This window comes from Pongo pygmaeus, chromosome 14 (genome assembly GCF_028885625.2).
Source record: "Pongo pygmaeus isolate AG05252 chromosome 14, NHGRI_mPonPyg2-v2.0_pri, whole genome shotgun sequence".
NCBI lineage: Eukaryota > Metazoa > Chordata > Mammalia > Primates > Hominidae > Pongo > Pongo pygmaeus.
Window position 1 is genome coordinate 117,807,188 of NC_072387.2, and position 23,481 is coordinate 117,830,668.

At 40.4% G+C, this 23,481-nt stretch overlaps 1 protein-coding gene across 2 annotated transcripts in view; it reads right to left on the bottom strand.

Annotated features, from left to right (window-relative positions):
- Nucleotides 1–9,590, bottom strand: part of NALF1 (NALCN channel auxiliary factor 1) — a 703,465-nt gene extending 693,875 nt beyond the window's left edge. The window contains exon 1 of one of the 2 annotated variants that reach the window (XM_054446500.2): nt 7,711–9,590. In XM_054446500.2, coding sequence (XP_054302475.1) covers nt 7,711–8,628 — 918 coding nt within the window. In that variant the 5' untranslated portion in view covers nt 8,629–9,590. The remainder of the gene's footprint in view (nt 1–7,710) is intronic. The other variant, XM_063651135.1, reaches the window with a different exon arrangement.
- Between the last annotated feature and the right edge of the window lie 13,891 nt (nt 9,591–23,481).

Sequence of the window (23,481 nt, forward strand, 5' to 3'; positions counted from 1 at the left end):
AGAAATTATCGCCAATCTCCAAAGTTTATTTCCCTCCCACCAAAACCTTACACACATCCTTTCTCTACTTAGCTCTAAATGTGAAATCAGAAACCTAAGTGTTCTTCTGATCTTCACATTATTCATTTATATTCAGGTTACCTAAGCCTTTGACATGATAAACCTGGCCATCCATCCTAGTTGCCCAGGACTCTCACATTTCTGTCTTCTTTGCTTGCTATATCATCTGAAAAATGTTTTTAATGATAAGTTAAAACTAAATAGAAGCAGTAAATATGGCAAAATTCGTAATAATTGTAAAATGTATGAGACAGTTATATGTGGGTTTATTATAATAATGTCTTAATTCTTTGGGATGTTTGTAAATATTTCTAATCAAAAGGAAAAAGAAAACATTTACAGTGATGAAGTGACCCTAATATTTAAATTACCCATCTTGGCTGGGTGCAGTGGCTCAGGCCTGTAATCCCAGCACTTTGGAAAGCCGAGGTGGGAGCATCACCTGAGGTGGAGAGTTCAAGACCTGGCCAACATTTGGAAATCCCATCTCTATTACAAATACAAAAAATTAGCCATTTGTGGTGGGGCACACCTGTAATCCCAGCTACCCAGTGGGCTGAGGCATAAAAATCACTTGAACTGGGAGACAGAGGTTGCAGTGAGCTGAGATTGCGCCAATGCACTCCAGCCTGGGCAACAGAGTGAGACACTGTCTCAAAATACATAAATAAATAAATAACCCATCTGTTTGACCTTGGGATAGTTAACTTTATGTCCTCACATTCCCCATCTGTAAAATGTGTAATAATACTTCCCTCATAAAGTTGATGTGATGATTAAACAAATTAGAATAGTTTCTGACATCTAATAAATTGTTGCCTGCTATTAAAGATTGCTCTAGGGCTTAAATTTCTGGGTGATTTAAGTCATTTTCTGTAAGAGTTAATACTTAGTAATGATCGTCTATTTAACATCTTAGTTCAGTTTTCTATTCAAATAAACAAAGTCAGTGACAGCTCCATAAGAAAGAGATCAATCTTTTTTGATGGAGGTGAAGGTACAGAGAAGAAAAGAAAGAATTCTGAACTTCGAGTTTCCCATGGTACACAGGCTCTGGAAATGCAGCTAACAAATGGCAGGAGAGGACCCAGCGATGGAAAGAAGGCACATTGACAAGGAGGAAAGGAAAACTGAGAGGTGAAGAGGCTAAGTCAGCAATTTCTTAATGTTGATAGAACTCATTTTCCTTCTTGTGCAAAATGAAGCAGCTGACATACAAAATCCCCATGTATTTCCAAAGAAATGATTATTGCATTCACCCACCACACATGTTCTACTGCTAAGATCAATAACGGTATTTAAACAGGTATTAAACATCTATCTTTTGCAGGATCTTTAACCATCTGAGATAGCTTCTATAAATTTTGTTTGTAAATGACTCAATGTAGAAAGAAAACTTCAAGTGGGGACAATCAACTACCATATTTTAACACCTTAAAAGCCCAAGAATTTTTAAAAACTACCCAAGAATTAAATATTTTCATGCATTCCAGTACAATACATCTGTAAGTCATTAACAATTTGTTGACAAGAAAGAAGTCATGTTAACCATCTCTCATTTCCAGTATTAAAGAATCAGAGTAGGCCGGGTGTGGTGGCTCACACCTGTAATCCGAGCAATTTAGAAGGCCAAGGCGGGTGGATCATTTGAAGTCAGGAGTTCGAGACCAGCCTGGCCAACATGGTGAAACACCATCTCTACTAAAAATACAAAAATTAGCTGGGCATGGTGGCAGGCTATAATCGCAGCTACTGTAATCCCACCTACTCGGGAGGCTGAGGCAGGAGAATCGCTTGAACTCAGGAGGAGGACGTTGCAGTGAGCTGAGATCGTGCCACTGCACTCCAGCCTGGACAACAGAGCAAAACTCCAACTCAAAAAAAAAAAAAAAAAAAAAAAAGAATCAGAGTAAATTAGAACATTACATTGAAGAAATTCCACTATGTAGATTACAATGATGCTTGATTTCTTATTAGATAAAATTTAAATTTAACTTTATATAGTATCTCATAAATTAAACTTAAAAAATAAAAAAGATGACTGATATTACAACCTTGGCTAAAATACAGAAAATCCATAGTTGCCTGACACAACCTTAAACAGTCAAAACTCTGGCCCTCCACACATCCATCTCCTTCTCTCCATGATCCCTTCCAGCACATTCCCTAACTGAGACCCAGTTAATTCACTTCTCATGCACTTCCTCAGTCTCACCAATAGAAATTCATTCCCTGCCCTTGGGATATGTCTTACTGCCATTACCACTTTTTAAAAAATCTGAGTTATACTTTCATCAGTTGAGCAAATGGGATGATTATGTACTACTGAGATACAGGAGCTGAAAGGTCATTCTATACCAACTGTCACTGTGAACCAGAATGGTGGTTCCCAACCTTGGTTGCACATCAGAATCACCAGGGAGATTTTGACAGAGCCCAGACCCATGACACCAGCAGGACGATAAAATCAGAATCTCTTAGGGTTGGGATGCCCTGGCCTTAGTGCCCTCAAAGATTTCTAGGATGTTCCACTGTGACCCCAAAGACCACTAATCTAGAGTATATGTTAACTGAAAAAAATATATTTGCAATGTAGATCAATATAAACAACAAAATATTTGGTGCTTAGTCATTGTGAGATCAACACAGTGGATAAAGATTTTAAAAGAAGTTGAGAAAAAAAATTAAAGCAATAGTTCACATCATTCAAATCAAAATAGTCTTTTGTTTGAAACAGTTATCCATAAATTTGTTCTCGCACATTAAATCTGGTAAAAATATATGTTAATGAATTATGATTTACACGTGGAGGAGCATGAGAGCATTGCTTGATTTCCTTTGTTAATACTTTAATTCATCGTGTATATGTGGACACTAACTTCACCTAATAAAAGAGGTTAAAAACAATATATAACAGCATTTATTTAAACTTTGTGATCATACCTATGTAGCCACTAGTTTGACCCAGTTACAAGTTCAAACTAAAAATATGTATTCCATGGTCTGAGAGAAAACAAATATCTAATGATAAGATATAATGTTGGATATCTTTCTATAAAAATAAAACACAAATCATAAATCAATAGTTGTACATGGAGCAAGAAGATAAAAAACATAAACCATAAACTAAAATGATTATGATATTCTCTTCAACCTCATAAATAGCTTTACTAATGGTTAAAGAAATAAAAATACGTATAACTATCATGTATCAATAAAAAAATTTTTAAGTAGTCATCTGCATGGTCAGACTGATCTTGTAGAGAAGCAATTCCACTACAAAAATTATTTGTAAATAAAGCGGTAGAATATTAAAAGGTTCTATTTATAGATGTGTACTCCCACTTCTGAACAGTGACATGATATTACAATAGCACTTAGTCAAGAGCAAAATATTTTTGGTTCAAAATTTAAGTGAAAAAAAAATTGTAAGATACTTGTTTTTTTCTTAAAAAACTATTTCTTGGCCAGGGGCTGTGGCTCACGCCTGTAATCCCAGCACTTTGGGAGGCCAAGGTGGGCGGACACCAGGTCAGGAGATCGAGACCATCCTGGCTAACACGATGAAACACCATCTCTATGAAAAATACAAAAAATTAGCCAGGCGTGGCGGCGTGCACCTGTAGTCCCAGCTACACGGGAGGCTGAAGCAGGAGAATCGCTTGAACCCGGGAGGTGGAAGTTGCATGAGCCGAGATTGCGCCACTGCACTCCAGCCTGGGCGACAGAGTGAGAACTATTTCTTTATGAATCTTCAGTGTGTAACACTAAAATACATAAGAATTTAAGAAATGCATTTTTTTCTTTTCAAATTGTACATTATGTAAACCAAACTCTATGTTCTCAAACTAGATGGGTAATGTTTGTGGGTGATGCAAATGAGAGAGCCCTGCTATACATATCTAATACTTGCAAGGTATCCTTTTGGTCAGTGTCTGTTAAATAAAAATAAGCAATATAATCTGCTTTAATATAAGATTGTAAAAATAAAAATGTGAGCATTCATACATTCTTGAGAGAACAAAAATTACAATTTATACTGAGAGAACTAAAGTACAGATGGTACAATGGTTTATTTTGCAATCTAATCTCAAACCCACTTACGCTGACCAACTGTTTGAGGGAAGAGTAACTAAATAAAGCTATCAATAACTATAGAAGTTCGTCTGTAAAATAAAAGTTTATATCCCATAAATTCCTCACGTTTATATTTATTTGCAAGAATTCTCAGGAACTAAAGAATGGCATGTATAAGAGAAAATATGTATTTAAGAAAAATCAAACATGTTTATAATAAATATTTGTACTTTTGTAACTTAGAATATTTTATTTTTTAATATTGTCAAACAACTTAAAAGTTTTGGTAGCTTTGTCAGTATTTTATTATGCATCAAAAACACTGTTTTAAATAATACTGTAAACTACAGGGGAAAATTACTGCTGTAGTATTTACTACTCAATTTATGTAATGTAGCAAAATGCTATAGTATTAATGATATAGTCAACATCTCGTGTTCTTTATTTATCCATAAATAATTTCCCAGATAAATGCATATATTTACATTTATCACAATATTTTTAAATTGAGTGCACATTTTTTGTATGATATGTTGCAATACAGAAGTACATCCAATCTATATTTGACCAGCAATTACTATAAGTTTGAGACACTGTAATTTTATTAGATCTATTCTAAGCGGTTTCTTTTGAATAATTGGTCAAAAAGCCTTTTAAACAATTAAAATCAAAATGAAATTTAATTTATTCTTATTTTATATGAAATGTAGCAATTTTGAATGAGGGCAGAATATATAACTGGAAAGTAATCATTCATCCTAACTCTAAAATTTAGAAATCACTGCATTACTCATTTAATTATAAATGAGTATAATAAAGTTAATATAGTTTTTCTAAAATACGTATCCCCAAAATTTGTGGTGCTAACATGATTTTATGTATTCTTTTCTCTACAATCTTAATAAATATATTTATAAATTATAAATTATAATTAATTTTTAATGAAAATGTTACCAATTACAGAAATATAATACATTTACTTTTAATGTAGCCTATGACTTTGCAGATGCCTTCAGAAAGGAAAAATTTCGCATAGAACTTCTATCTTGAACAAGGCTCCTAATGATAGTCACTTCATAGGCATAAGTCCATCTGAAATAAGTAAAAGTGTTCAGAAAGAAACTCAGGCACATCTTTCAAGGACAAAAAACATTTTAAGTAATGCGGCATAGTTTATATGTGAATGTGTTTGTGGCTTTTTCAGAATCAAAGAGAAATTATATGTTAAACTAAGAAACTATGCTTCTACTACCTTTCTACATATAATCAATTGATTTGTGAGTCTTAAACCAAGAACACCACACTTTAAATTTGCAACTGTAATTTTTGACAACAGCTATTATGGAATAAATATTTCAAGTTTACAAGAAACCACAACAAAAAAACACCCCACAACCAATAAATGTCTGCAAGACATATCATGCAATTAATTCTCCATTGCAGTGATGAGAAATCAAGTATCTGCATTTACTTATCAATGTGAAGACTAAGTTTTTAAAGAAATTAAGGTTTTTATAATGTGCTTTTTTGTGCCTACAGTTAACTTCTACTTTACACAAAAACATAATCCAGAAGTAGGCAATAACGTTATAAATGAGTTAACTTACACAATAGTTTATCGCTATGATTATGTAAATGATGTAAATATACACTTGAGAGGTAATTTAGGTTAAGGGGAAAGAAAACTTTTTAATATATTTACTTGAACATTTAAACTAAGATATATTTGGCATGCTTATTTGAAAATATGCTGCAGTCTATTGTCAATACAGACTGTCTCTTAAATACTGAGTTATACAAATGAAAATTATCAGAAATTAGGGTTTACATGCAGGGAAGGAGGCAAATATAATTATTACAGGGTACCACTCTTAAACACAACTAAACTGAAACCTCTGCAACCCTTTTATTATTAGTAGAATTAGCAGACATAGAGTTTCCTTTTCTTTACAATTTCAATGCAACATATCTTGTCAAAATAAATAACTAAGCAATAATTGCAGTAGTTATTCATTATTAATTTCTACCATTAAAGTTTTATTCCAAGGCATAAGTTAAAGTGATATGGTTAAAAAACTAGATAAAAAAGTTTAAGGTACACTTGTCTAGTGAAGTATCACTCTAAATTAATGTTTTAAATTCAGACTTACTATTTTCTGAGAGCTGTGTTTCTGGTCTTAAAGAATGAGAATAAGGCAAGGTCAGTTTGAGTTTAATGTAATTGTCAAAAGCACAACTAATCCACCCAAAGTAAAATACGGCCCTTCAGCTGTGTTCATTTAAAATAGGCATCCCTTAGTCCAGTTCTTTTATCAAAAAAATCACAGAATTATTTGATCTATACCACCCTTGACTTCATTTTCCCAGCAGAACGCAAGTGAGACAGAGGGACAGTTGTTCTGTTTGTATATGGGACTGGGAAAGTAGAAGAGAGAAAGAGAGAGAATGTGGTGTATTATTTCCCTTGAAAAGCAGTACCAGTTTATTGTGTTGTGTAAGAAATTACCCTTGGAACGAAATATTAAGGCTTATAGAGATACTGTCATTACATCTTCCCTACTAAAGGTCACTGCAGTATCTTCATCTTCAATACAGCTCTTGGGTAAATCTCATTTCAGCACCACGGACAGAGACGCTTCTATTAAAACCTGCGCCTATTGTTGCATTTGCATCGACCAATTCTTAAGAAACTTGCGCAGGCTTCCCATTTGCCCATCAGCAAGGGTTATATTCTTTATTACACTGAACAGGGAGAGCTTAAATATAATACAGACTATTAAATATTTCAGTAAATTTTAACTACAGCATCAACGTTTTGCTATTTAATACTTCGGGAAAGCATACTGAAAATCAAGCTAATTACACAGTGTGTCTGATAAATAGCCTATTGCTAATCAATCACTAGACACCTAATTACAACTGTTCATTCATAGTAAGTCCCAGATCAATAATTATACAAATGTCCAAGAGGAAACAGGAAACTTAAAAAAAGTAAATATCCTCGGGTAGGCCCCCAGACTTTCTGAACAACCAGAACTACCCCTGAAAAAACAGGTAATTTTTTTTTAACTACCGAAACAACTACAACCACTTTCTCTTGCTCAACCAACTTAATGATATCACTATGAAAGCGTTCCTGTGTGTAGATCTATATTGCAAACCACACATGCATGTCTCGAACTCTTCTGACTTCACCTGTGAGCATCAGTGTGCAGTCTCATTGCTAGCTTCCTGACATGACTTTTTCAACTTCCTTTTCTTAAAAGGTGTAACAGAGTTTGGGCCAACTGCATGAATGTAAGAAACAGTTAAAGTGCCAGCTTGATTATCTCAGATAACCGGGGACTTCCCTGATCTTCCAAGGACTCCCAGAAGAAGGCATCAGTCAGTCCACCAGCAATCCACCGGGTATTCTCATCTCAAACAGCAAGCCAAGCTCTTAATATCCTCAGAAAACACAAAGTAACAAAACCAGAGCCAAAAAATAATAATAATAAACTTGAGAAGACCCCCCAACCAAGCAAGCAGAGATAGGAAAGTGCAGGAAAGGGGGAAACCCCCGAGGGTTCCTACCTTACAGTCCTCAGGACAGGATTTCACCGAGTACTCCTCCGACTGTAAATATTTGTGGAGCACGCTTTCAAACTCTTCGTATTTCTCCTGAGCATGGTGGTCATAGTCCTGGTAAGCCTCGACGCACTGCCTGCAAGTGGTCATCTCGCCGCCTTCCTTGAGCACCACATCCAGACTGCAGTTCAAAGTGTTGGGACTGGACAACCCCGAGAACAACTCCCAAAGTGTGTAGGAATTACAAAACGAAAGGTAAAAATCCGACAAGTTCCAGAGCGGAGTGGGATGCTTGCTCCTCACCTCCTGCCCGTCCCCCCCGGCCGCCCCCCGACTCCAGTTCCTGGCGCACACCGCGTCCGCATTCTCCACCGTGAAGCACTGGCCCGAGGACGCGCCCTGGGGGTAACAAGTCTCCAGGCGCCACACGGGCTTGGCAGAGTTTCCTAGAAAAAGAGCCTTGCCCCGGTCGTCTTTGCCTCGGTTGCCCTTGCCGCCGCCGCCGCCGCCGCCGTCTCCCGGGGAGGGGGGCAGGGTGGGGGACGAGGAGGCGGAGAGGAGTCTGTGTGCCTGGGCGGCGGGCGAGGACTCCCCCATGCTCGCCAGGAGCGCGGGCCAGGAGGGCTCCTGCTGCCGCCGCTGCTGCTGCTGCTGCTGCCGCTGCCTCTGCTGCTGCTGCTGCTGCTGCTGCTGCCGCTGCTGCTGCTGGTGCTCCTTGTCCCGGGCCCGGGTCAGCTTGGCCTCGGCGCAGAACCACAAGTGATCAGAGAGCAGGACTGTGAAAAACAAGAGAGATGCCAGAGACAGTCGCCATTTCTGAGCCCTCTCGGAATCGATGAACGGTTTCTCGTTCTCTCGGGGTGCTGCCAACCAGATTTTTAAGCCGTCGTCATACTGCCGACACATCCAAGCACCCCTGGTCATATTTTGGGAACGCACAGCCCTGGCCGACTCCACCGTGAGGGCGCCTGTGCCGGTGTCACCACAATATGCATTGACTTAAAGGGTTTAATTTCCTTATCCCCTCCTCCCGTTTCTTCTCTCTCCTCTCTCTCTCTTTCTCTCTCTCCCCCTCTCCCTCTCTCCTCTCTCTCTCTCTCCCTCTCTCTTATCTCTCTCTGTCTCTTGCCTACATAAATATTACCAGGCTTTGAAGGAAGGTCTGACTTGCTCCCGACCTAATCATCAGCCGACCCCATCCTCTGTAGAGTGGGAAACAATAATGGAGAGAGAGAGAGAGGGGGAGAGAGAGAGAGAGAGAGAGAGAGAGACGGAGGAGGCTGGTGCTGGTGGCCGGTGGCGAGGCTGGGTGCAGGGGGCGATGGTGGAGGTGACAGGGTGGCTGGCGCGGCTCCGGTCACCCAGGCATTGTCAGCGCGCGGGTCCCCATGGCCCCGCGGAGCCCAGCCCGCTCTCCCCTGCCAGGGGCATGCCGCGCCTCCGCTGCCCACTGACGGCGCCCGGAGCGCCTCCCCTCCTCCTCCTCCTCCTCCTCTTCTCCTCCTCCTCTTCCTCCTCCTTCCTTTCCTTCTCCTTCTTCTTCTCCTCCGCCTCCCGCTCCTGCTCCGCGCTGGCTCTCCCAGAGTCCGGAGCCTGGGCTGCCTCCGGCGGGGCGCTCCCTCCCCCCCACCCCCCACCCCGCGCTCTAAGTGCTGCCGCCGCCGCCGCCGCTGCCGCAGGGCCGCCCGCGGGCGCCGCCGCCCGGGCTCCGACTGCTGACGCCGCCTCCCGCGGAGCTCCGGGCCGAATCGCCTGGGCTGGGCCTCCCGAGAGCCACAGTCATCTTCAGTCCCCGGGCTAAGTTGCCGCCATCTTCGTCCTGGAGAAACACTTTTTTGGGGGGAGCGCTGGCTTTTGCGTCATCTCCTCCCGCGCCGAGCTCGCTCCATCCTGGCGCAGTGGCGCCGGCTCGGCCCGGGAGGAGGCGAAGGCGCGCGGGGGCGGGCGGCGGCGGGGCCGCGGTGCCCAGGGGCCCCCGCCCGGCTCCCCGGGCTCAGGCGCCTGCACTTTCCTTTCCGTCCCCCTGTCCACGATATTTTGTTTTAATCACTGAAGAGAAAAATAAAAGTCAGACTGCGGACGGCATGGCCGGTGAGGCTCCTCGCGGCCGCGCCGCCCGCACGCTCTGGCTCTGGGAAGCGTCCGAGTTGCAGGCGCCCGGGCAGAGGTCTCTACTGGGGCGAGGGTCTGGGCAGAGTCCTCTCAACTAAGGACCGAGCCACTTCGGATGGAAGGTGGGGGTCCGCGGAGGAAGCTCGAATTGGCTAGAGGAGGGATGAGGTGACATTTGGTCTCTGAATGCGTCTCGGATCCCGGACCCCGAGATCCATCGCTCCCAGGGCGTGCAGTTATTCCGTCCTGCTGTGTGACACGGGAGAATGGCGCGCACGCCTGTGCACCTGCATCGACCGTGTAGCTGCCTGGGTGACAGCCACCCGTCTATGTTTTCTTTCCTATTCTAAAGTAAACGATTAGAAGTGGCCTCATAAAGTCTTAGGAAGAAACAGTAAGCCCTGCGCCACCCGGGGTCACTGCCTAGCCCTGCCCTCCGCGTGCACCATCCGCGTCTCCGAGGGCTCTTCCTCGGATCTGGACCCTCTGGACCGGTTCCGACCCTCCCTCTGCCCCCGCTGCCTGCGTCCAGCCCCCTCCCGAGTGGGCTTCTCCGAGGACCTCCGCAGCCGCGGGCGAGCTGGGTGCCTGCGAATCGCCGCCGCAGTCTGAGCCTCTGGTGCCCCTTAGCGTTGGCTCTCGGAGTTCTGAGAAGGGAAGGCGACAGACACTCTGGGAAAATCTGGGGTCACCTCGATTCCGGCTCCTACGCTGGATGCCGTGGGCAAGCATCGGGTCTCCTTTGATCTGAAGATCCTGCCCACTCCGCCCCTTGCCCCTGCCAGACCCGCGGGAGCAGGAGGTGGCGTGGGTGCCAGACGCTGCCGGTGCGCACCGAGTGCAGCGCTGCCCCGGCTCGCCCCGGGGGTCGCGTGGGACAGCGGTTTGCGGTGTCGCCCTCCCTACGGTGCTTTCCAAGGACCCTCATGCCCCGCCCAGGTGCACATTCACCACACGGGTCTTACTAGGTGACCTCGTTCTAAGTAAAATGCATTGAGAAACCAAAGGAATGGGGCATCCGTATCCATTTTCCTTTAACGAGCGCTGTGGGTGTTGGGGATGCGGGAGAAGTAGGTGTTTTTTAAAGAGAAAATTGCAAAACCTCTTGGGCAGGATTCGACCTACTAGCCTCTTCTGCTGCGTAATAAGGTACTGTATACACTAAATTTTACCCCTAAACATTTTCAGTTCTTACCAGCTATAGGTAATGATCATCAAAAAGCTGCGTCCAGTTTGATGGCTGGTTTACTCAAGTGTCATGTAGTGTTTTAAAAGACGATTTGTGTAAGTAGATCATTCTAGTACTTTCGATTTCAATGTGTTGAATTTCTGAGTAATGTCAGTTTTTCCTCATAATACAGACAAAATTACTGTTTATTAACCAGATTGTTTATTAATCAGGACTGTACGGTACATGCCACAATATTTCTTAACGAAATATGAGTGCATACATTCGCGCTGACATAACTGTTATTATACAAGTACAGTTTGTGCATTGTAAAAGTATAAAAATCAAAAGAGCAATTTAAAAAGTCATGATGATATCAACACCCAGATATAATCAGTATTTTCATTTTACAGCATCTTCCTAACATTTTTATTTTGTATTACTAATTTCCTGTTTTGTGATATTCACTAGTCCAGCATTTTTGAAGGATTGAAGTATGATAGAATACACGTCCACACTTATTAGATAATAATATATTTCCCTTCAATAATGCATTAATTTTAATCAGACACAAACATTTTAATGGTGGCTCAGATTATTAGCATCCAATGTCTTACTCTGCATGTCTGATTAAATCAGAAAGAGAACGAAAACTAGGGAAAATAAAATAAGTAAACAATATAAATTTAAAGTTTCGTAATTATCAAACAAGGAACCGAAGCAAAGGAGGGCTCTGTGACTTATCTTATTACTATTCAGATCTAGTAAAAATCATGTCTCAGAAGGTAGTTCAGTGATACTTAGTAAAAGTCTTATATACTGCATTAAAATAATAGTGTTTAATCTATTTTTACTTTATGTAACAGACTATATAGTTAATTCTTTATTTTTAAGTAAGCTGGGCCTTGCCTTCCTCTAATGTTTCTCATGAATTAGGATATTTTTATAAAAGACAATTTTAAGGACGCAAGCCCACTGAAAGTAAACTGTTGAGAACCAATTTGATTTTTGTTTGTTGTGCGTTGGTTCTAGAATGAACTGTTGGAAGACAGATAAAAGACCATGTATGGCCTCTTGAAGCTTAGTCAAGGAGCAGATAATACTAACTAGGCCAACAATTACAATACAAGGTAATCCGTGAAGATTAGCATGTTTTGAGACTTCAGATTAGAGCAGTAAACTCCAGTTGGATTTTATGAGGGACTAGGGATAGATAGGAATTGGGGACATTTAATGGGAGCAGAAAGAAGTCTTCTAGGGAGTAGAAAAGGACAATTCAGAAGAACAGCAAAGTTCAAGGACTCAGGAGCTTGAAGGAGCCCAGGGCACTGGTTGGACGACTGACAGATAAGTGGGGCTGTGTTGTGTGTGACCTGTACATTGGAAGGGGGCAAAGGAAGAGGCTGGAGAGAAAGGCTGGGGCTCTGTTATGAATGACACTGTATAAATACTCAGAGGAAACTGGCTTTTCTCCTGAAAGAGATGGATTCATTAAGAAAATTTAGATTGTGACTTTAATGTTCGTTTTCATGAACATCACTCTTCACTAAAATCAAAACGACAAATATGTTTGGAGAAGGTGTTAACTAGATTAGTAAATGTTGATTCTTGTTAGCTTATCAGCTAATATATTGCATAGTGGCAAGGAAGAACAAATAGCTTGGCTGGAATGTAGGTTGCATTTATATCAGGAAAATCAGGCTGTGGAGTCTAGAAACTCCTACGTAGGTTTTACCTAGGAATGTGACTAATGGAATAGAGAAGTTTAATAGCACCAGCACATTTCAGAACGCTGCTGAATAGTAGACAGTTGCAAATACATTATATTGAGGGATCTCCTGACAGGATGTACTCTGAACAAGAGAACATTGCAGAAACAATCTACATATATATCATAGCTCCCGGGTTACTGTTCAGGGGGTCATTTATGTTTATAACCTTCAGAAATTCAAAGCTCTTAATGTTATTTGATCATGCTTATCTTCATGGGAATTAGTGCTTTTATTCCTATTTAAATGGCTAAAGTTGTTATGCATTGGGAGACGGGTTTCTTATTCTGCCTTTATATTATAAAAACAACAAAATGATATATTTGTTGTCTTCTCAAGTATTTATCCTTATCCCTTAAAATTAACATCTGCCAAATAATTTTACCAAAGAAAAACAGGAAAATCCAGAATATCTTCTTATCTAGTGAAGGCCATTGCTTAAATATGTCTACTCCATAAATCAAGTAAATAACAACCCCAAGATATTTTCTTTTTTCACACTGAATGTATCCTGAAAACACAAAATTAGGTACACCCTTTGTTGTTCTCATATACTGTTTATGTGACACATATAAGTGAAAATGGATTATGCTCTTATATACACATTAATCTCAAAAGACTTTTGTGCTTTTAGAATTCACAGGTAATGTGCAAATTCTTGATGAGCATGTCTACATTTTCTACTTATTTTTGTGGTTGTTGTTTTGAGATGGAGTCTAGCTCTGTCCCCTGGGCTGGAGTGCAATGGTGCGATCATAGCTCACTTCAGCTCAAAATCCTGGGCTCAAGAGATTGTCCCACCTCAGCCTACCGAGTAGCTAGAACCACAGGTGCATGTCACCATGTCCAGCTAATTTTTATTTTTATTTTTATTTTTTGTAGAGATGTGGTCTCCCTGTATTGCCCAGTCTGGCCTAGAACTCCTGGCCTCAACTGATCCTCCTGACTCAGTCTCTCAAAGTGCTGGGATTACAGGCACGAGTCACCACACTGGCAAATGTCTACATTTTTAAAAACAAATTAAACATAAAGAGCTCATAAAGAATAGTCAAAGTTTATTTGTGGAAAAATATAAGACTGATCTATAAGCTTTTAATTCCGCTATCATTTGTGAATGTAAGCCTCTCTTTAAGATAAAAGCAGATTCTAGCATCATGAGATAAAAGCAGATTCTAGCAACCTGAGGGCTCTAGTTAGTTACCAGGATGGGAAATGTGCCTGGGGATTTCTGTAATTGCATTTCCACCTTGATTTGATAGGGTTGATTTGGCAAACTAGCATTTTCTCTCTATCTGTGTACTTCTACCATGCTCCAGCTCAGTGATTTTCTAATGTTGGTGGGCAGAGAATCAAGTAGAGACTTAGTCAACTTGGGCCCCTCTCCAGAGACCTGCCTCAGTAGAACTAGGCTGGGGTCCAAGGAAACTATTTTTAACAAGATCCCCTTAGTAACTTTTTATAACCTAAGAATGCTTCTATCTACAGTATTGGCGCTGCTGGATAGAGTGGCGGGTGTGAGTCAAATGAGGGTGCATGCTCTAAATTCTAAGCAAGTATCAAGATTCATCTGTGGAGAATATAGTGTTAAATAATGTTATTTGTAATTAAGCATTAGCATGTATAGAATTAAGTCATGAACACTTTTCATAGAATGCAAACAAAGTATACCCCACATGACATTAAAAATCTCCGTCATCATTGTCATCATCGAAATTACTATTTGACAAACTCTTTTAAGAATGTGTGTACATACACACCGTTTTGCAAGCAACAAAAGTGACAGAGGGAAAACACTTCACTCAAGATACACAGAACGAGGCCCATATGGAGAAATGAACAGAAGTTACTGACAAATAAAATAAAAGATTTGAACAGTATGAAAAATCTGCCCGTGTCTACATAGAAAGATGGCTATTATAAAGATGAAAATTCTCCCTAAATCAAGTTACATATTCCTGAAAACAAGATGTGATTATTTTTCCTGAAAGAAACTATCCTCCAGAAAAGAGGGAGCCATTTTATATTTGAGTTCTTACAAAATCTCTCATAATGTGGGGGCCTCTCTCTATTTTATTTCAAACTTCATTTTGGGAAGACACAAAGGCTCCTGAAATGAGAGCCACCAATGTTTGTTTTTAGATGCTTATAAAGGTTACCTCATGGAGCTGTTAACATAGCAAAATAAATTTTTTAACAAAGGAAAATTTGGTAACTATTTCTGGGGTAAAGATTTTACAATAGCAAGTATTATCACTAGACATTTCTTTAAATGTGGATTTTTTTAAATCATGGTAGAAAACAATATAAAAAGTGTTCATGTGGCAGTTGTTAAGAATACACATCTTCAGGGTTTTTTAATACAAAAAGGGGAAAGAACAGTCTCATTATTATATGCATAGTTTCTCTGATTTGGTACAAAATTTTCCAGTGATGTCACTGATGTCATTGTGGAATGATCCAAGTGTTGCCTGTCAGCAGAGATAGGAGTGAAGTTGATGATGATGGTTAGATGGCCTCACAAGGGACTCTAGTGATAGTAAAGGTTCCAGTGGCAAACACACAAGTGAAAAGTTTGGATATAGTTTCATAATGTTTGAGAGTGTAAAAAATGCATTTTTAAATTAATACATTACTTTCTGTACTATTTTAAATAAGTGTGTATCTAAATAAATACATAAAATGTTATGAGTAAACATTAGGCTATTTAATTTCATTTCATCTTTAAATTTGGGAAGTACAAACCGACAGGGCATGGTGGCTCAAGCCTGTCATCTCAGCACTTTGGAAAGCCAAGGCAGGTGGGTGGATCACATGAGGCAAGGAGTTCAAGACTAGCCTCGCCAACATAGTGAAACTCTGTCTCTACTAAAAATACAAAAATTAGCCGGGTATGGTGGTACGCACCTGTAATCCAAGCTACTCAGGAGGCTGAAGCAGGAAAATCACTTGAACCCGGGAGGCGGAGGTTGAAGTGAGCAGAGATGGCATCACTGCACTCCAGCCTGGGTGACAGAGCGAGACGCTTTCTGAAAGGAAAAAAAAAAAACTCATAGAAACCTTTTTGGAGTTAGCTTCTGATTCATCAAAAAGTATGATGGGCTTTAGACCTATTATATTTGGGCTTGCCTTATATGTGTGCATAAATATGATTTGTTCAGTACAATTTCAATTAAAAGATTTTTTATAGAACCTGACAAATTATAAATTTTATCTGAAATTATAAATAGAAACTAGAATGGAGCCTCTGTAACCATGGTCCTACAGCAGCTTGCAGCTGTCATGGGAAACATCTGGCTCCATCTTCAGACAGCCTTCCTGGTGCTCTGGCACTAACTTCAGTATGCTCACAGGGAAAGCAGAGTAGACAGGGTAGATAAATGGTGACTCCCTCATTCCATTAATATTTGATGCAGGATCCAGCCTCTGCCCTCCAGCTCTAAGAGAATCTCCAGCCAGAGCATGGATGAGGCCAGCAGGCAGATCTCAGAGACCTTTCCTGGACATTACTATATAGTTGGCGCTGGTTCCCACAATACAGCACAGAGAATAGCTTTGTGACACTAGCTACTAATTTGATCATAATTTGAGATCGGATGCATCCATGAAAGAGTGGACTCTGATATATTTCTCTCCCTACTTCTCAGACTTCAAAACCCACAGGGATGGTAAGAGCAGAGGTCAGAAGAAAATTAATTGCCAACAGAGAGGAGGGAAAACACACCTAAGATATCTACATCCAAGAGGACAGGCCACCCATTTGGGGAGCATTTCAATGCAGGTGGATTTTAAAGTATATAAATAAAAGTAATGAGGTGATAACCCTACCAGGTGCTAAAACATATGTTAATAATATAATAATTAAATAAATGTTTAAGTAGGTAAATAGCAGTAAAAACTAGAAATGACAGAAAAAAGGCCTAGTTCATGTAAGAATTTAGTATATGATAAAGGATAAAGAAAAGTATTACATAATATATGGTTCTGGGACAATAGTTTACATACTAGGATATACGTTCACTTAGATATTTACTTTCTGAATAGTTTCTAGGCATGTTAAATAATTAAATATTAAAATAATCAACTGAAAAAATAGATAAGACTTTTTTAAATGGAAAAAGCACATAATAAATTATAAAATTAAAATTTATAAATCCATACATCTTTTGTTTGTTAAAAAATTTATACTCTGGGGGACAGCCAATATGGCTGACTAGATGCAGCCAGGAAGAGCTTCTCCCATAGAGAGAGACCAGACCATCACGTAGACTGGCACACTCCAAACAGATCTTCAGAAATAAGGCATTGAGAGTGGACAGAGGGAGGATGCAGACCCTGGGCTGAAACAGAAGGAAACTGGGAACTCTTCACAGGGTTGCTAAGTAGCTGGACTCGTTCCTGGCCTTGAGCAGCTCCTAGGGGTGGGTGAGTGACCTAGGCATGGAGTGGCCTACTCTTGCTGTGGACCTCCGGGATCCCAGCTGTGGGAGACCCCACAACCCCCAGCGACATCTGAGCTGGCAGGGAGAACTGTCCAGAGAGTTGATAGAGACAGAACTCCAGCCTGTGTGGAGCCCAGAGTGGCATGGGAACAGCTGCAGTGGAGCAATGCCATAGGCACCCATCCCCCAAGGCTTGCCATAGTCCTGTAGGTGTTTCTACCCGTTGTTGGCTGCCAGACTTGGACAGAGTAGAACTGTCTTGCCCATGGGACAGGGCCAGTCTGATCTGAGTGACCCCCTCTCTGCTGGCCTCTCCCAGGGTCCCTGCCTGGCCACCACACCTGCTTGCAGCACAGCCTCAGCTTGCCAGTAGCCACTGCCATAGATCTTTTGCAGGCAGACCCCACCTAACTGTCAGAGCACTTTTGCAGACAGACTGCCAACAGTGTGCATCCACCCACAGCGTTCCCCTCAGGGGACATGCACACACCCATGGTCTCCCCCTGCTGCCCCACCGGCACACATGTGGGTGCGGACCGCTGGCCAGCACACACGTGCAAGGACCCCCACTGTTCTACTAGTATGCATGTGTGTGGGTACCCACAGCCGCCTTACTGGAGTGCTTTTGCCAGCAGCCCCTGTCAGAGTGTTGTTGCCAGCAGATAGGGCACACCTCAGCCAGTCTAGCACAGCAAGTGGTTAACCTTGAGGGGCCAGAGAACAAAGCCACAGGCCTAGTCCCAGCCCCCCAGAGTTGGAACATGTAGCCTACGAGTGCTGAGCTGAGGTTTGACCCTCTGAAATCATCCAGAAATGAAGCCAATCCACTAAATCCAACTTATACGATGGTCATATCCTCGAGGGCATCAAATAGTGTGAATGCAAAAAGCCCCATCCAAAAGATAACAACTTCAAAGACTAAAGGAACATCAGCCCACATAGATGAGAAAGAACCCGTGCAAGAACGCTGGCAGCTCTAAAGGTCAGAGTGTCTTCTTACCTCCAAATGACCACACTAGGTGCCAGCAGTGGTTTTTAAACAAACCGAAATGGCTGAAATGACAGACAATTCAGAATCTGGATGATAAGGAAGCTCATCTACATACAGAAGGTTGAAACCCAATCCAAGGAATAGAATAAAATGATCCAAAAATTGAAAGATGTCATAGACATTTTAAGAAAGACCCAAACTGAATTTCTGGAAATAAAAAATTCACTACAGGAATTTCAGAATGCAATTGGAATCATTAATAACAGAAAAGGCCAAGCTGAGGAAAGAATCTCAGAGCCTAAAACCACTCCTTTCAATCAATAGAGGCAGATAAAAATAAAGATAAAATAATGTTTTAAATGAATGCGACCTCCAAGAAATATGAGATTATGTAAAGAGAACAAACCTACCGTTCATTGGCATTCCTGAAAGAGATGGAGAGAGAGCAGGCAACTTGGAAAACATATTTGAGGATATTGTCCACAAAAATTTCCCCAACCTTGCTAGAGAGGTTGACATGCAAATTCAGGAAACTCACAGAACCCATGTAAGATACTACACAAGATGACCATCCCCCAGACACATAGTCATCAGATTATCCAAAGTCAATATGAAAGAAAAAATATTAAAGGCAGCTAGAGAGAAGGTGCTGGTCATATACAAAGGGAACTCCACTAGGCTAACAGCAGACCTTTCAGCAGAAACTTCACAAGCCAGAAGAGATCAGAGCCCTATATTCAGCATCCTTACATAAAAGAAATTCCACCCAAGAATTTTATATCCAGTCAAATTAAGCCTCATAAGCAAAGGAAAAATAAAATCCTCTTCAGACAAGCAAATGCTGAGGGAATTCATAACCATCATATCTACCTTACAAGAGGTCCTCAAGGGAGTGCTAAACATGGAAGGGAAATATCAGTACCTTCCCCACAAAAACACATTTAAGTACATAGCCTACTGATACTATAAAGCAACTGTACAATCAAGACTACATAACAACTAGCTGACAATACGATGACAGGATCAAATCCTCTCATATCTATATTAACCTTGAATGTAAATGGGTGAAATGCCTCATTTAAAAGACACAGATGGTGGCTGTGCATGGTGGTTTACACCTGTAATCTCAGCAATTTGGGAGGGCAAGGCAGGAAGATTGCTGAGCCTAGCCTAGGCAACATAGCAATACCCCATCTCTACAAAAAAAAAAAAAAAAAATTAAAATTAGCTGGGCATGGTGGCACATGCTTGTAGTCCTAGCTATTTGGGAGGCTGAGGGGGGAGGATCATTTGAGCTTGGGAGGTCAAGGCTGCAGTGAGCCAAGATTGTGCCACTGCACTCCAGCCTGGATGGCAGAGACCTCATCTCAAAAGAAAAAAAAAAAGACACAGAGTGGCAAGTTGGACAAAGAAGCAAGACTGGACGATATGTTGCCATCAAGAGAATCATCTCACATGCAATGACAGCCATAGGCTCAAAGCAAAGGGAGGGAGAAAGATATATCAAGCAAATGGAAAACAAAAAAGAACAGGAGTTGCTATTCTCATTTCAGACAAAACGGGCTTTAAACTAACCATGATTTTTTTTTTAAAAAAAGGACAAAGGCATTACATAGTGATAAAATGTTTAATTTAACCAAAAGACTTAACTCTTCTAAATGTACATGCAGCCAACACTGGAGCACCCAGAGTCATAAAACAAGCTCTTAGAAACATATGAAGAATCTTGAATAACCACAGAATAATAGTGGGAGACTTCAACACTCCACTGAGAGTGTCAGACAGATCACAGAGACAGAAAAGTAACAGATATTCAGGACATAAACTTGACATTTGAACAAATAGGCCTACCAGACATCTACAGAATATTCCACTCATCAACAACAGAATATGCATTCTTCTCATCTGCACATGGCACATACTCTAAGAACGACCACATGCTTGGCCATAAAGCAATTCTCAACAAATTTAAAAAACTCAAAATCATATCAACCCCACTCTCAGACCACAACACTATAAAAATTGAAATCAATACCAAGAAGATCTCTCAAAACCATACAACTACATGAAAATTAAACAACATGCTCCTGAATGACTTTGGGTAAAGAATAAAATTGGGGCAGAAATCAAAAACTTATTTGAAACTAATGAAAATAAAGATACAACATACTAGATGATACAGCATTAAGAAGAAAGTTTATAGCACTAAATGCCTAAATCAAGAAGTTAGAAAGATCTCAAATTAACAACCTAACATCACACCTAGAGGAACTAGAAAAATAAGAGCAAACCAACTCTAAAGCTAGCAGAAAATAAATTAAGCAAAATCAGAGCTGAACTGAAGGAAATTAAGATGTAAGCATGCCTATCAAAGAATGCAAAACCAAAAGTTTGTTATTTGAAAGAATAAATAAGATTTGATAGCTAGCTAGATAGATTTTTAAAAAGAGAGAGATCCAAATAAACACAATCAGAAATGCAAAGGTGACATTACCACTGACCCCACAGAAAGACAAAAATAGTCAGAGACCATTCAAACACCTCTGCACACTAACTAGAACACCTAAAAGAGATGGATAAATTCCTGAAACATACAACCTGAGATTGAACCATGAAAAAGGTGAAATTGTGAACAGATCAATAACAGTTCCAAAATTGAACAGTTATGAAAAAAGAAAAGAAAAGAAAGAAACTACCAACCAGAAAAGGCCCTGGACCAGAAAAATTTACAGTTAAATTCTACCAGATATGTAAAGAAGAGCTAGTACCAGCCCTACTGAAAATATTCCTAAAACTGAAGGAGGGGGGAACTCCTCCCCAACTCATTCTATGAGGCTACCATCATTCAGATACCAAAAGCTGATAGAGAGACAATAAAAAAGCAACCTTCAGGCTAACATCCCTGATGAACATAGATGCAACAGTACTCAACGAAATACTAGCAAATGAAATCCAGCAGCACATCATGAAGCTCATTTACCACAATCAAGTAAGCTTTATTCCTGGGATGCAAGGTTGGTTCAATATATGCAAATCAGTAAATATGATTCATGACATTAACAAGACTAAAAACAAAAACCACATGCTCATCTCAATAGACACAGACAATGCTTTCAATAAAATTCTACATCTCTTCATGTTAAAAACCCTCAACAAACTAGGTGTTGAAGGAACATACCTCAAAATAATAAAAGCAGTCTATGACAAATGCATAGCCAACATCATACTGAATGGGCAAAAGTTGGAAGCACTCCTCCTGAGAACCAGAACAAGACAAGGATTCCCACTCTCAACACATGTATTTAACATAGTACTAGAAGTCCTAGCTAGAGCAATCAGGCAAGAGAGAGAAAAAAAAAGGCTTCCAAATAGGAAGAGAGAAAGTCAAACTATCTCTGTTTGCAGGCAATATGATTCTAGACTTAGAAAACCCCACAATTTCTGCCCAAGGGCTCTTAGAACTGATAATCAACTTCAGTAAAGTTTCAGGATACAAAATCAATGTACAAAAATCAGTAGCATTTCCATACACCAAAAAACATCCAAGCTGACAGCCAAATCAAGAACACAATCTCATTCACAATAGCCACAAAATAATAAAATTCCTAGGAATACAGCTAACCAGGGAAGTGAAAGATCTGTACAACAAGAGTTCCAAAACACTGCTGAAAGAAATCAGAGGGGAAACAAACAAAAGAAAAATCATTCCATACTCATAGAGAGGAAGAATCAATGTTTTTTTTGTTTTTTTTTTGAGACAGATTCTCACTCTCTCGCTGTGTTGCCCAGGCTGGAGTGAAGTGGCAGGATCTCGGCTCACTGCAAGCTCCGCCTCCTGGGTTCAAGCCATTTTCCTGCTTCAGCCTCCTGAGTAGCTGGGACTACAGGCACCCGCCACCACCCCTGGCTAATTTTTTTTTTGTATTTTTTAGTAGAGACGGGGTTTCACCATGTTAGCCAGGATGGTCTCGATCTCCTGACCTTGTGATCCGCCCACCTCGGCCTCCCAAAGTGCTGGGATTACAGGCGTGAGCCACCGTGCCCGACCGAATCAATGTTGTTAAAATGGTCATACTGCTTGTTTACAATGGCAATTAGCAATGTACAGATTCAGTGTTATTCCTATCCAATTACCAATGTCATTTTTTTTCACAGAATTAGAGAAAACTATTGTAAAATTTATGTGGAACCAAAAAAGCCCAAATAGCCAAAGCAATCCTAAACAAAAAGATTACAGCCTGAGGCATCACACTACTCAACTTCAAACCGTATGCAAGGCTACAGTAACCAAAACAGCATGGTACTGGTACAAAAATAGACACCTAGATGAAAGGAACTGATTAGAGAACCCAGAAATAAAGCCTCACACCTACAGCCATCTGATCTTCAACAAAGTTGACAATAACAAACAATAAGAAAAGGGTTCCCTATTCAATAAATGGTACATGGATAACTGGCTAGTCATATGCAGAAGATTGAAACTGGGCCCCTTCCTTTTACCATATATGAAAATCAACTCAGGATGGATTAAAGACTTAAATGTAACACCTAAAACTGAAAAAAAAAAAAACCTTAGAAGAAAACCGGGTACGTACCATTCTGGACATAGGCCCTGGCAAAGGTTTCATGATAAAGTCTCCAAAAGCAATTGCAAAAATAGACAAGTGAGTCTAATTAAACTAAAGAGCTTCTGCACAGCAAAGAAACTATCAACAGAGAAAGCAGACAGCTATGCATCTGACAAATAATCTATTAAAAAAACTTAAATCAACAATCAAAAAGCAGACAACATGAAAAATGGGCAAAGGACATAAACAAACACTTCTGAAAAGAATACATGCATGCAGCCTACAAGCATATACAAAATGCTCAACATCACGAATCATTAGAGAAATGCAAGTCAAAACTACAATGAGATACCATCTCACACCAGTCAGAGTGACTGTTATTAAAAAGTCAGAAAGAAACAGATGTCGATGAGGTCGTGGAGAAAAAGGAATGCTTATACACTGCTGGTGGGGAAGTAAATTAGTTCAGCTACTGAAGAGTGAAGTTTGGAGATTTCCAAAAGAACTTAGAACCACCATTCCACACAGTAATCTCATTACTGAGTATACACCCAAAAGAATATAAACCATTTTACCAAAAAGACATATGCACTCGTATGCACATCACAGCACTGTTCACAACAGCAAAGACATGGAATCAACCTAGATGCTCATTAATAGTGGACCAGATAAAGACAATGTGGTACATATATACCATGGAATACTACATAGCCATTTAAAAAGAAAAAAA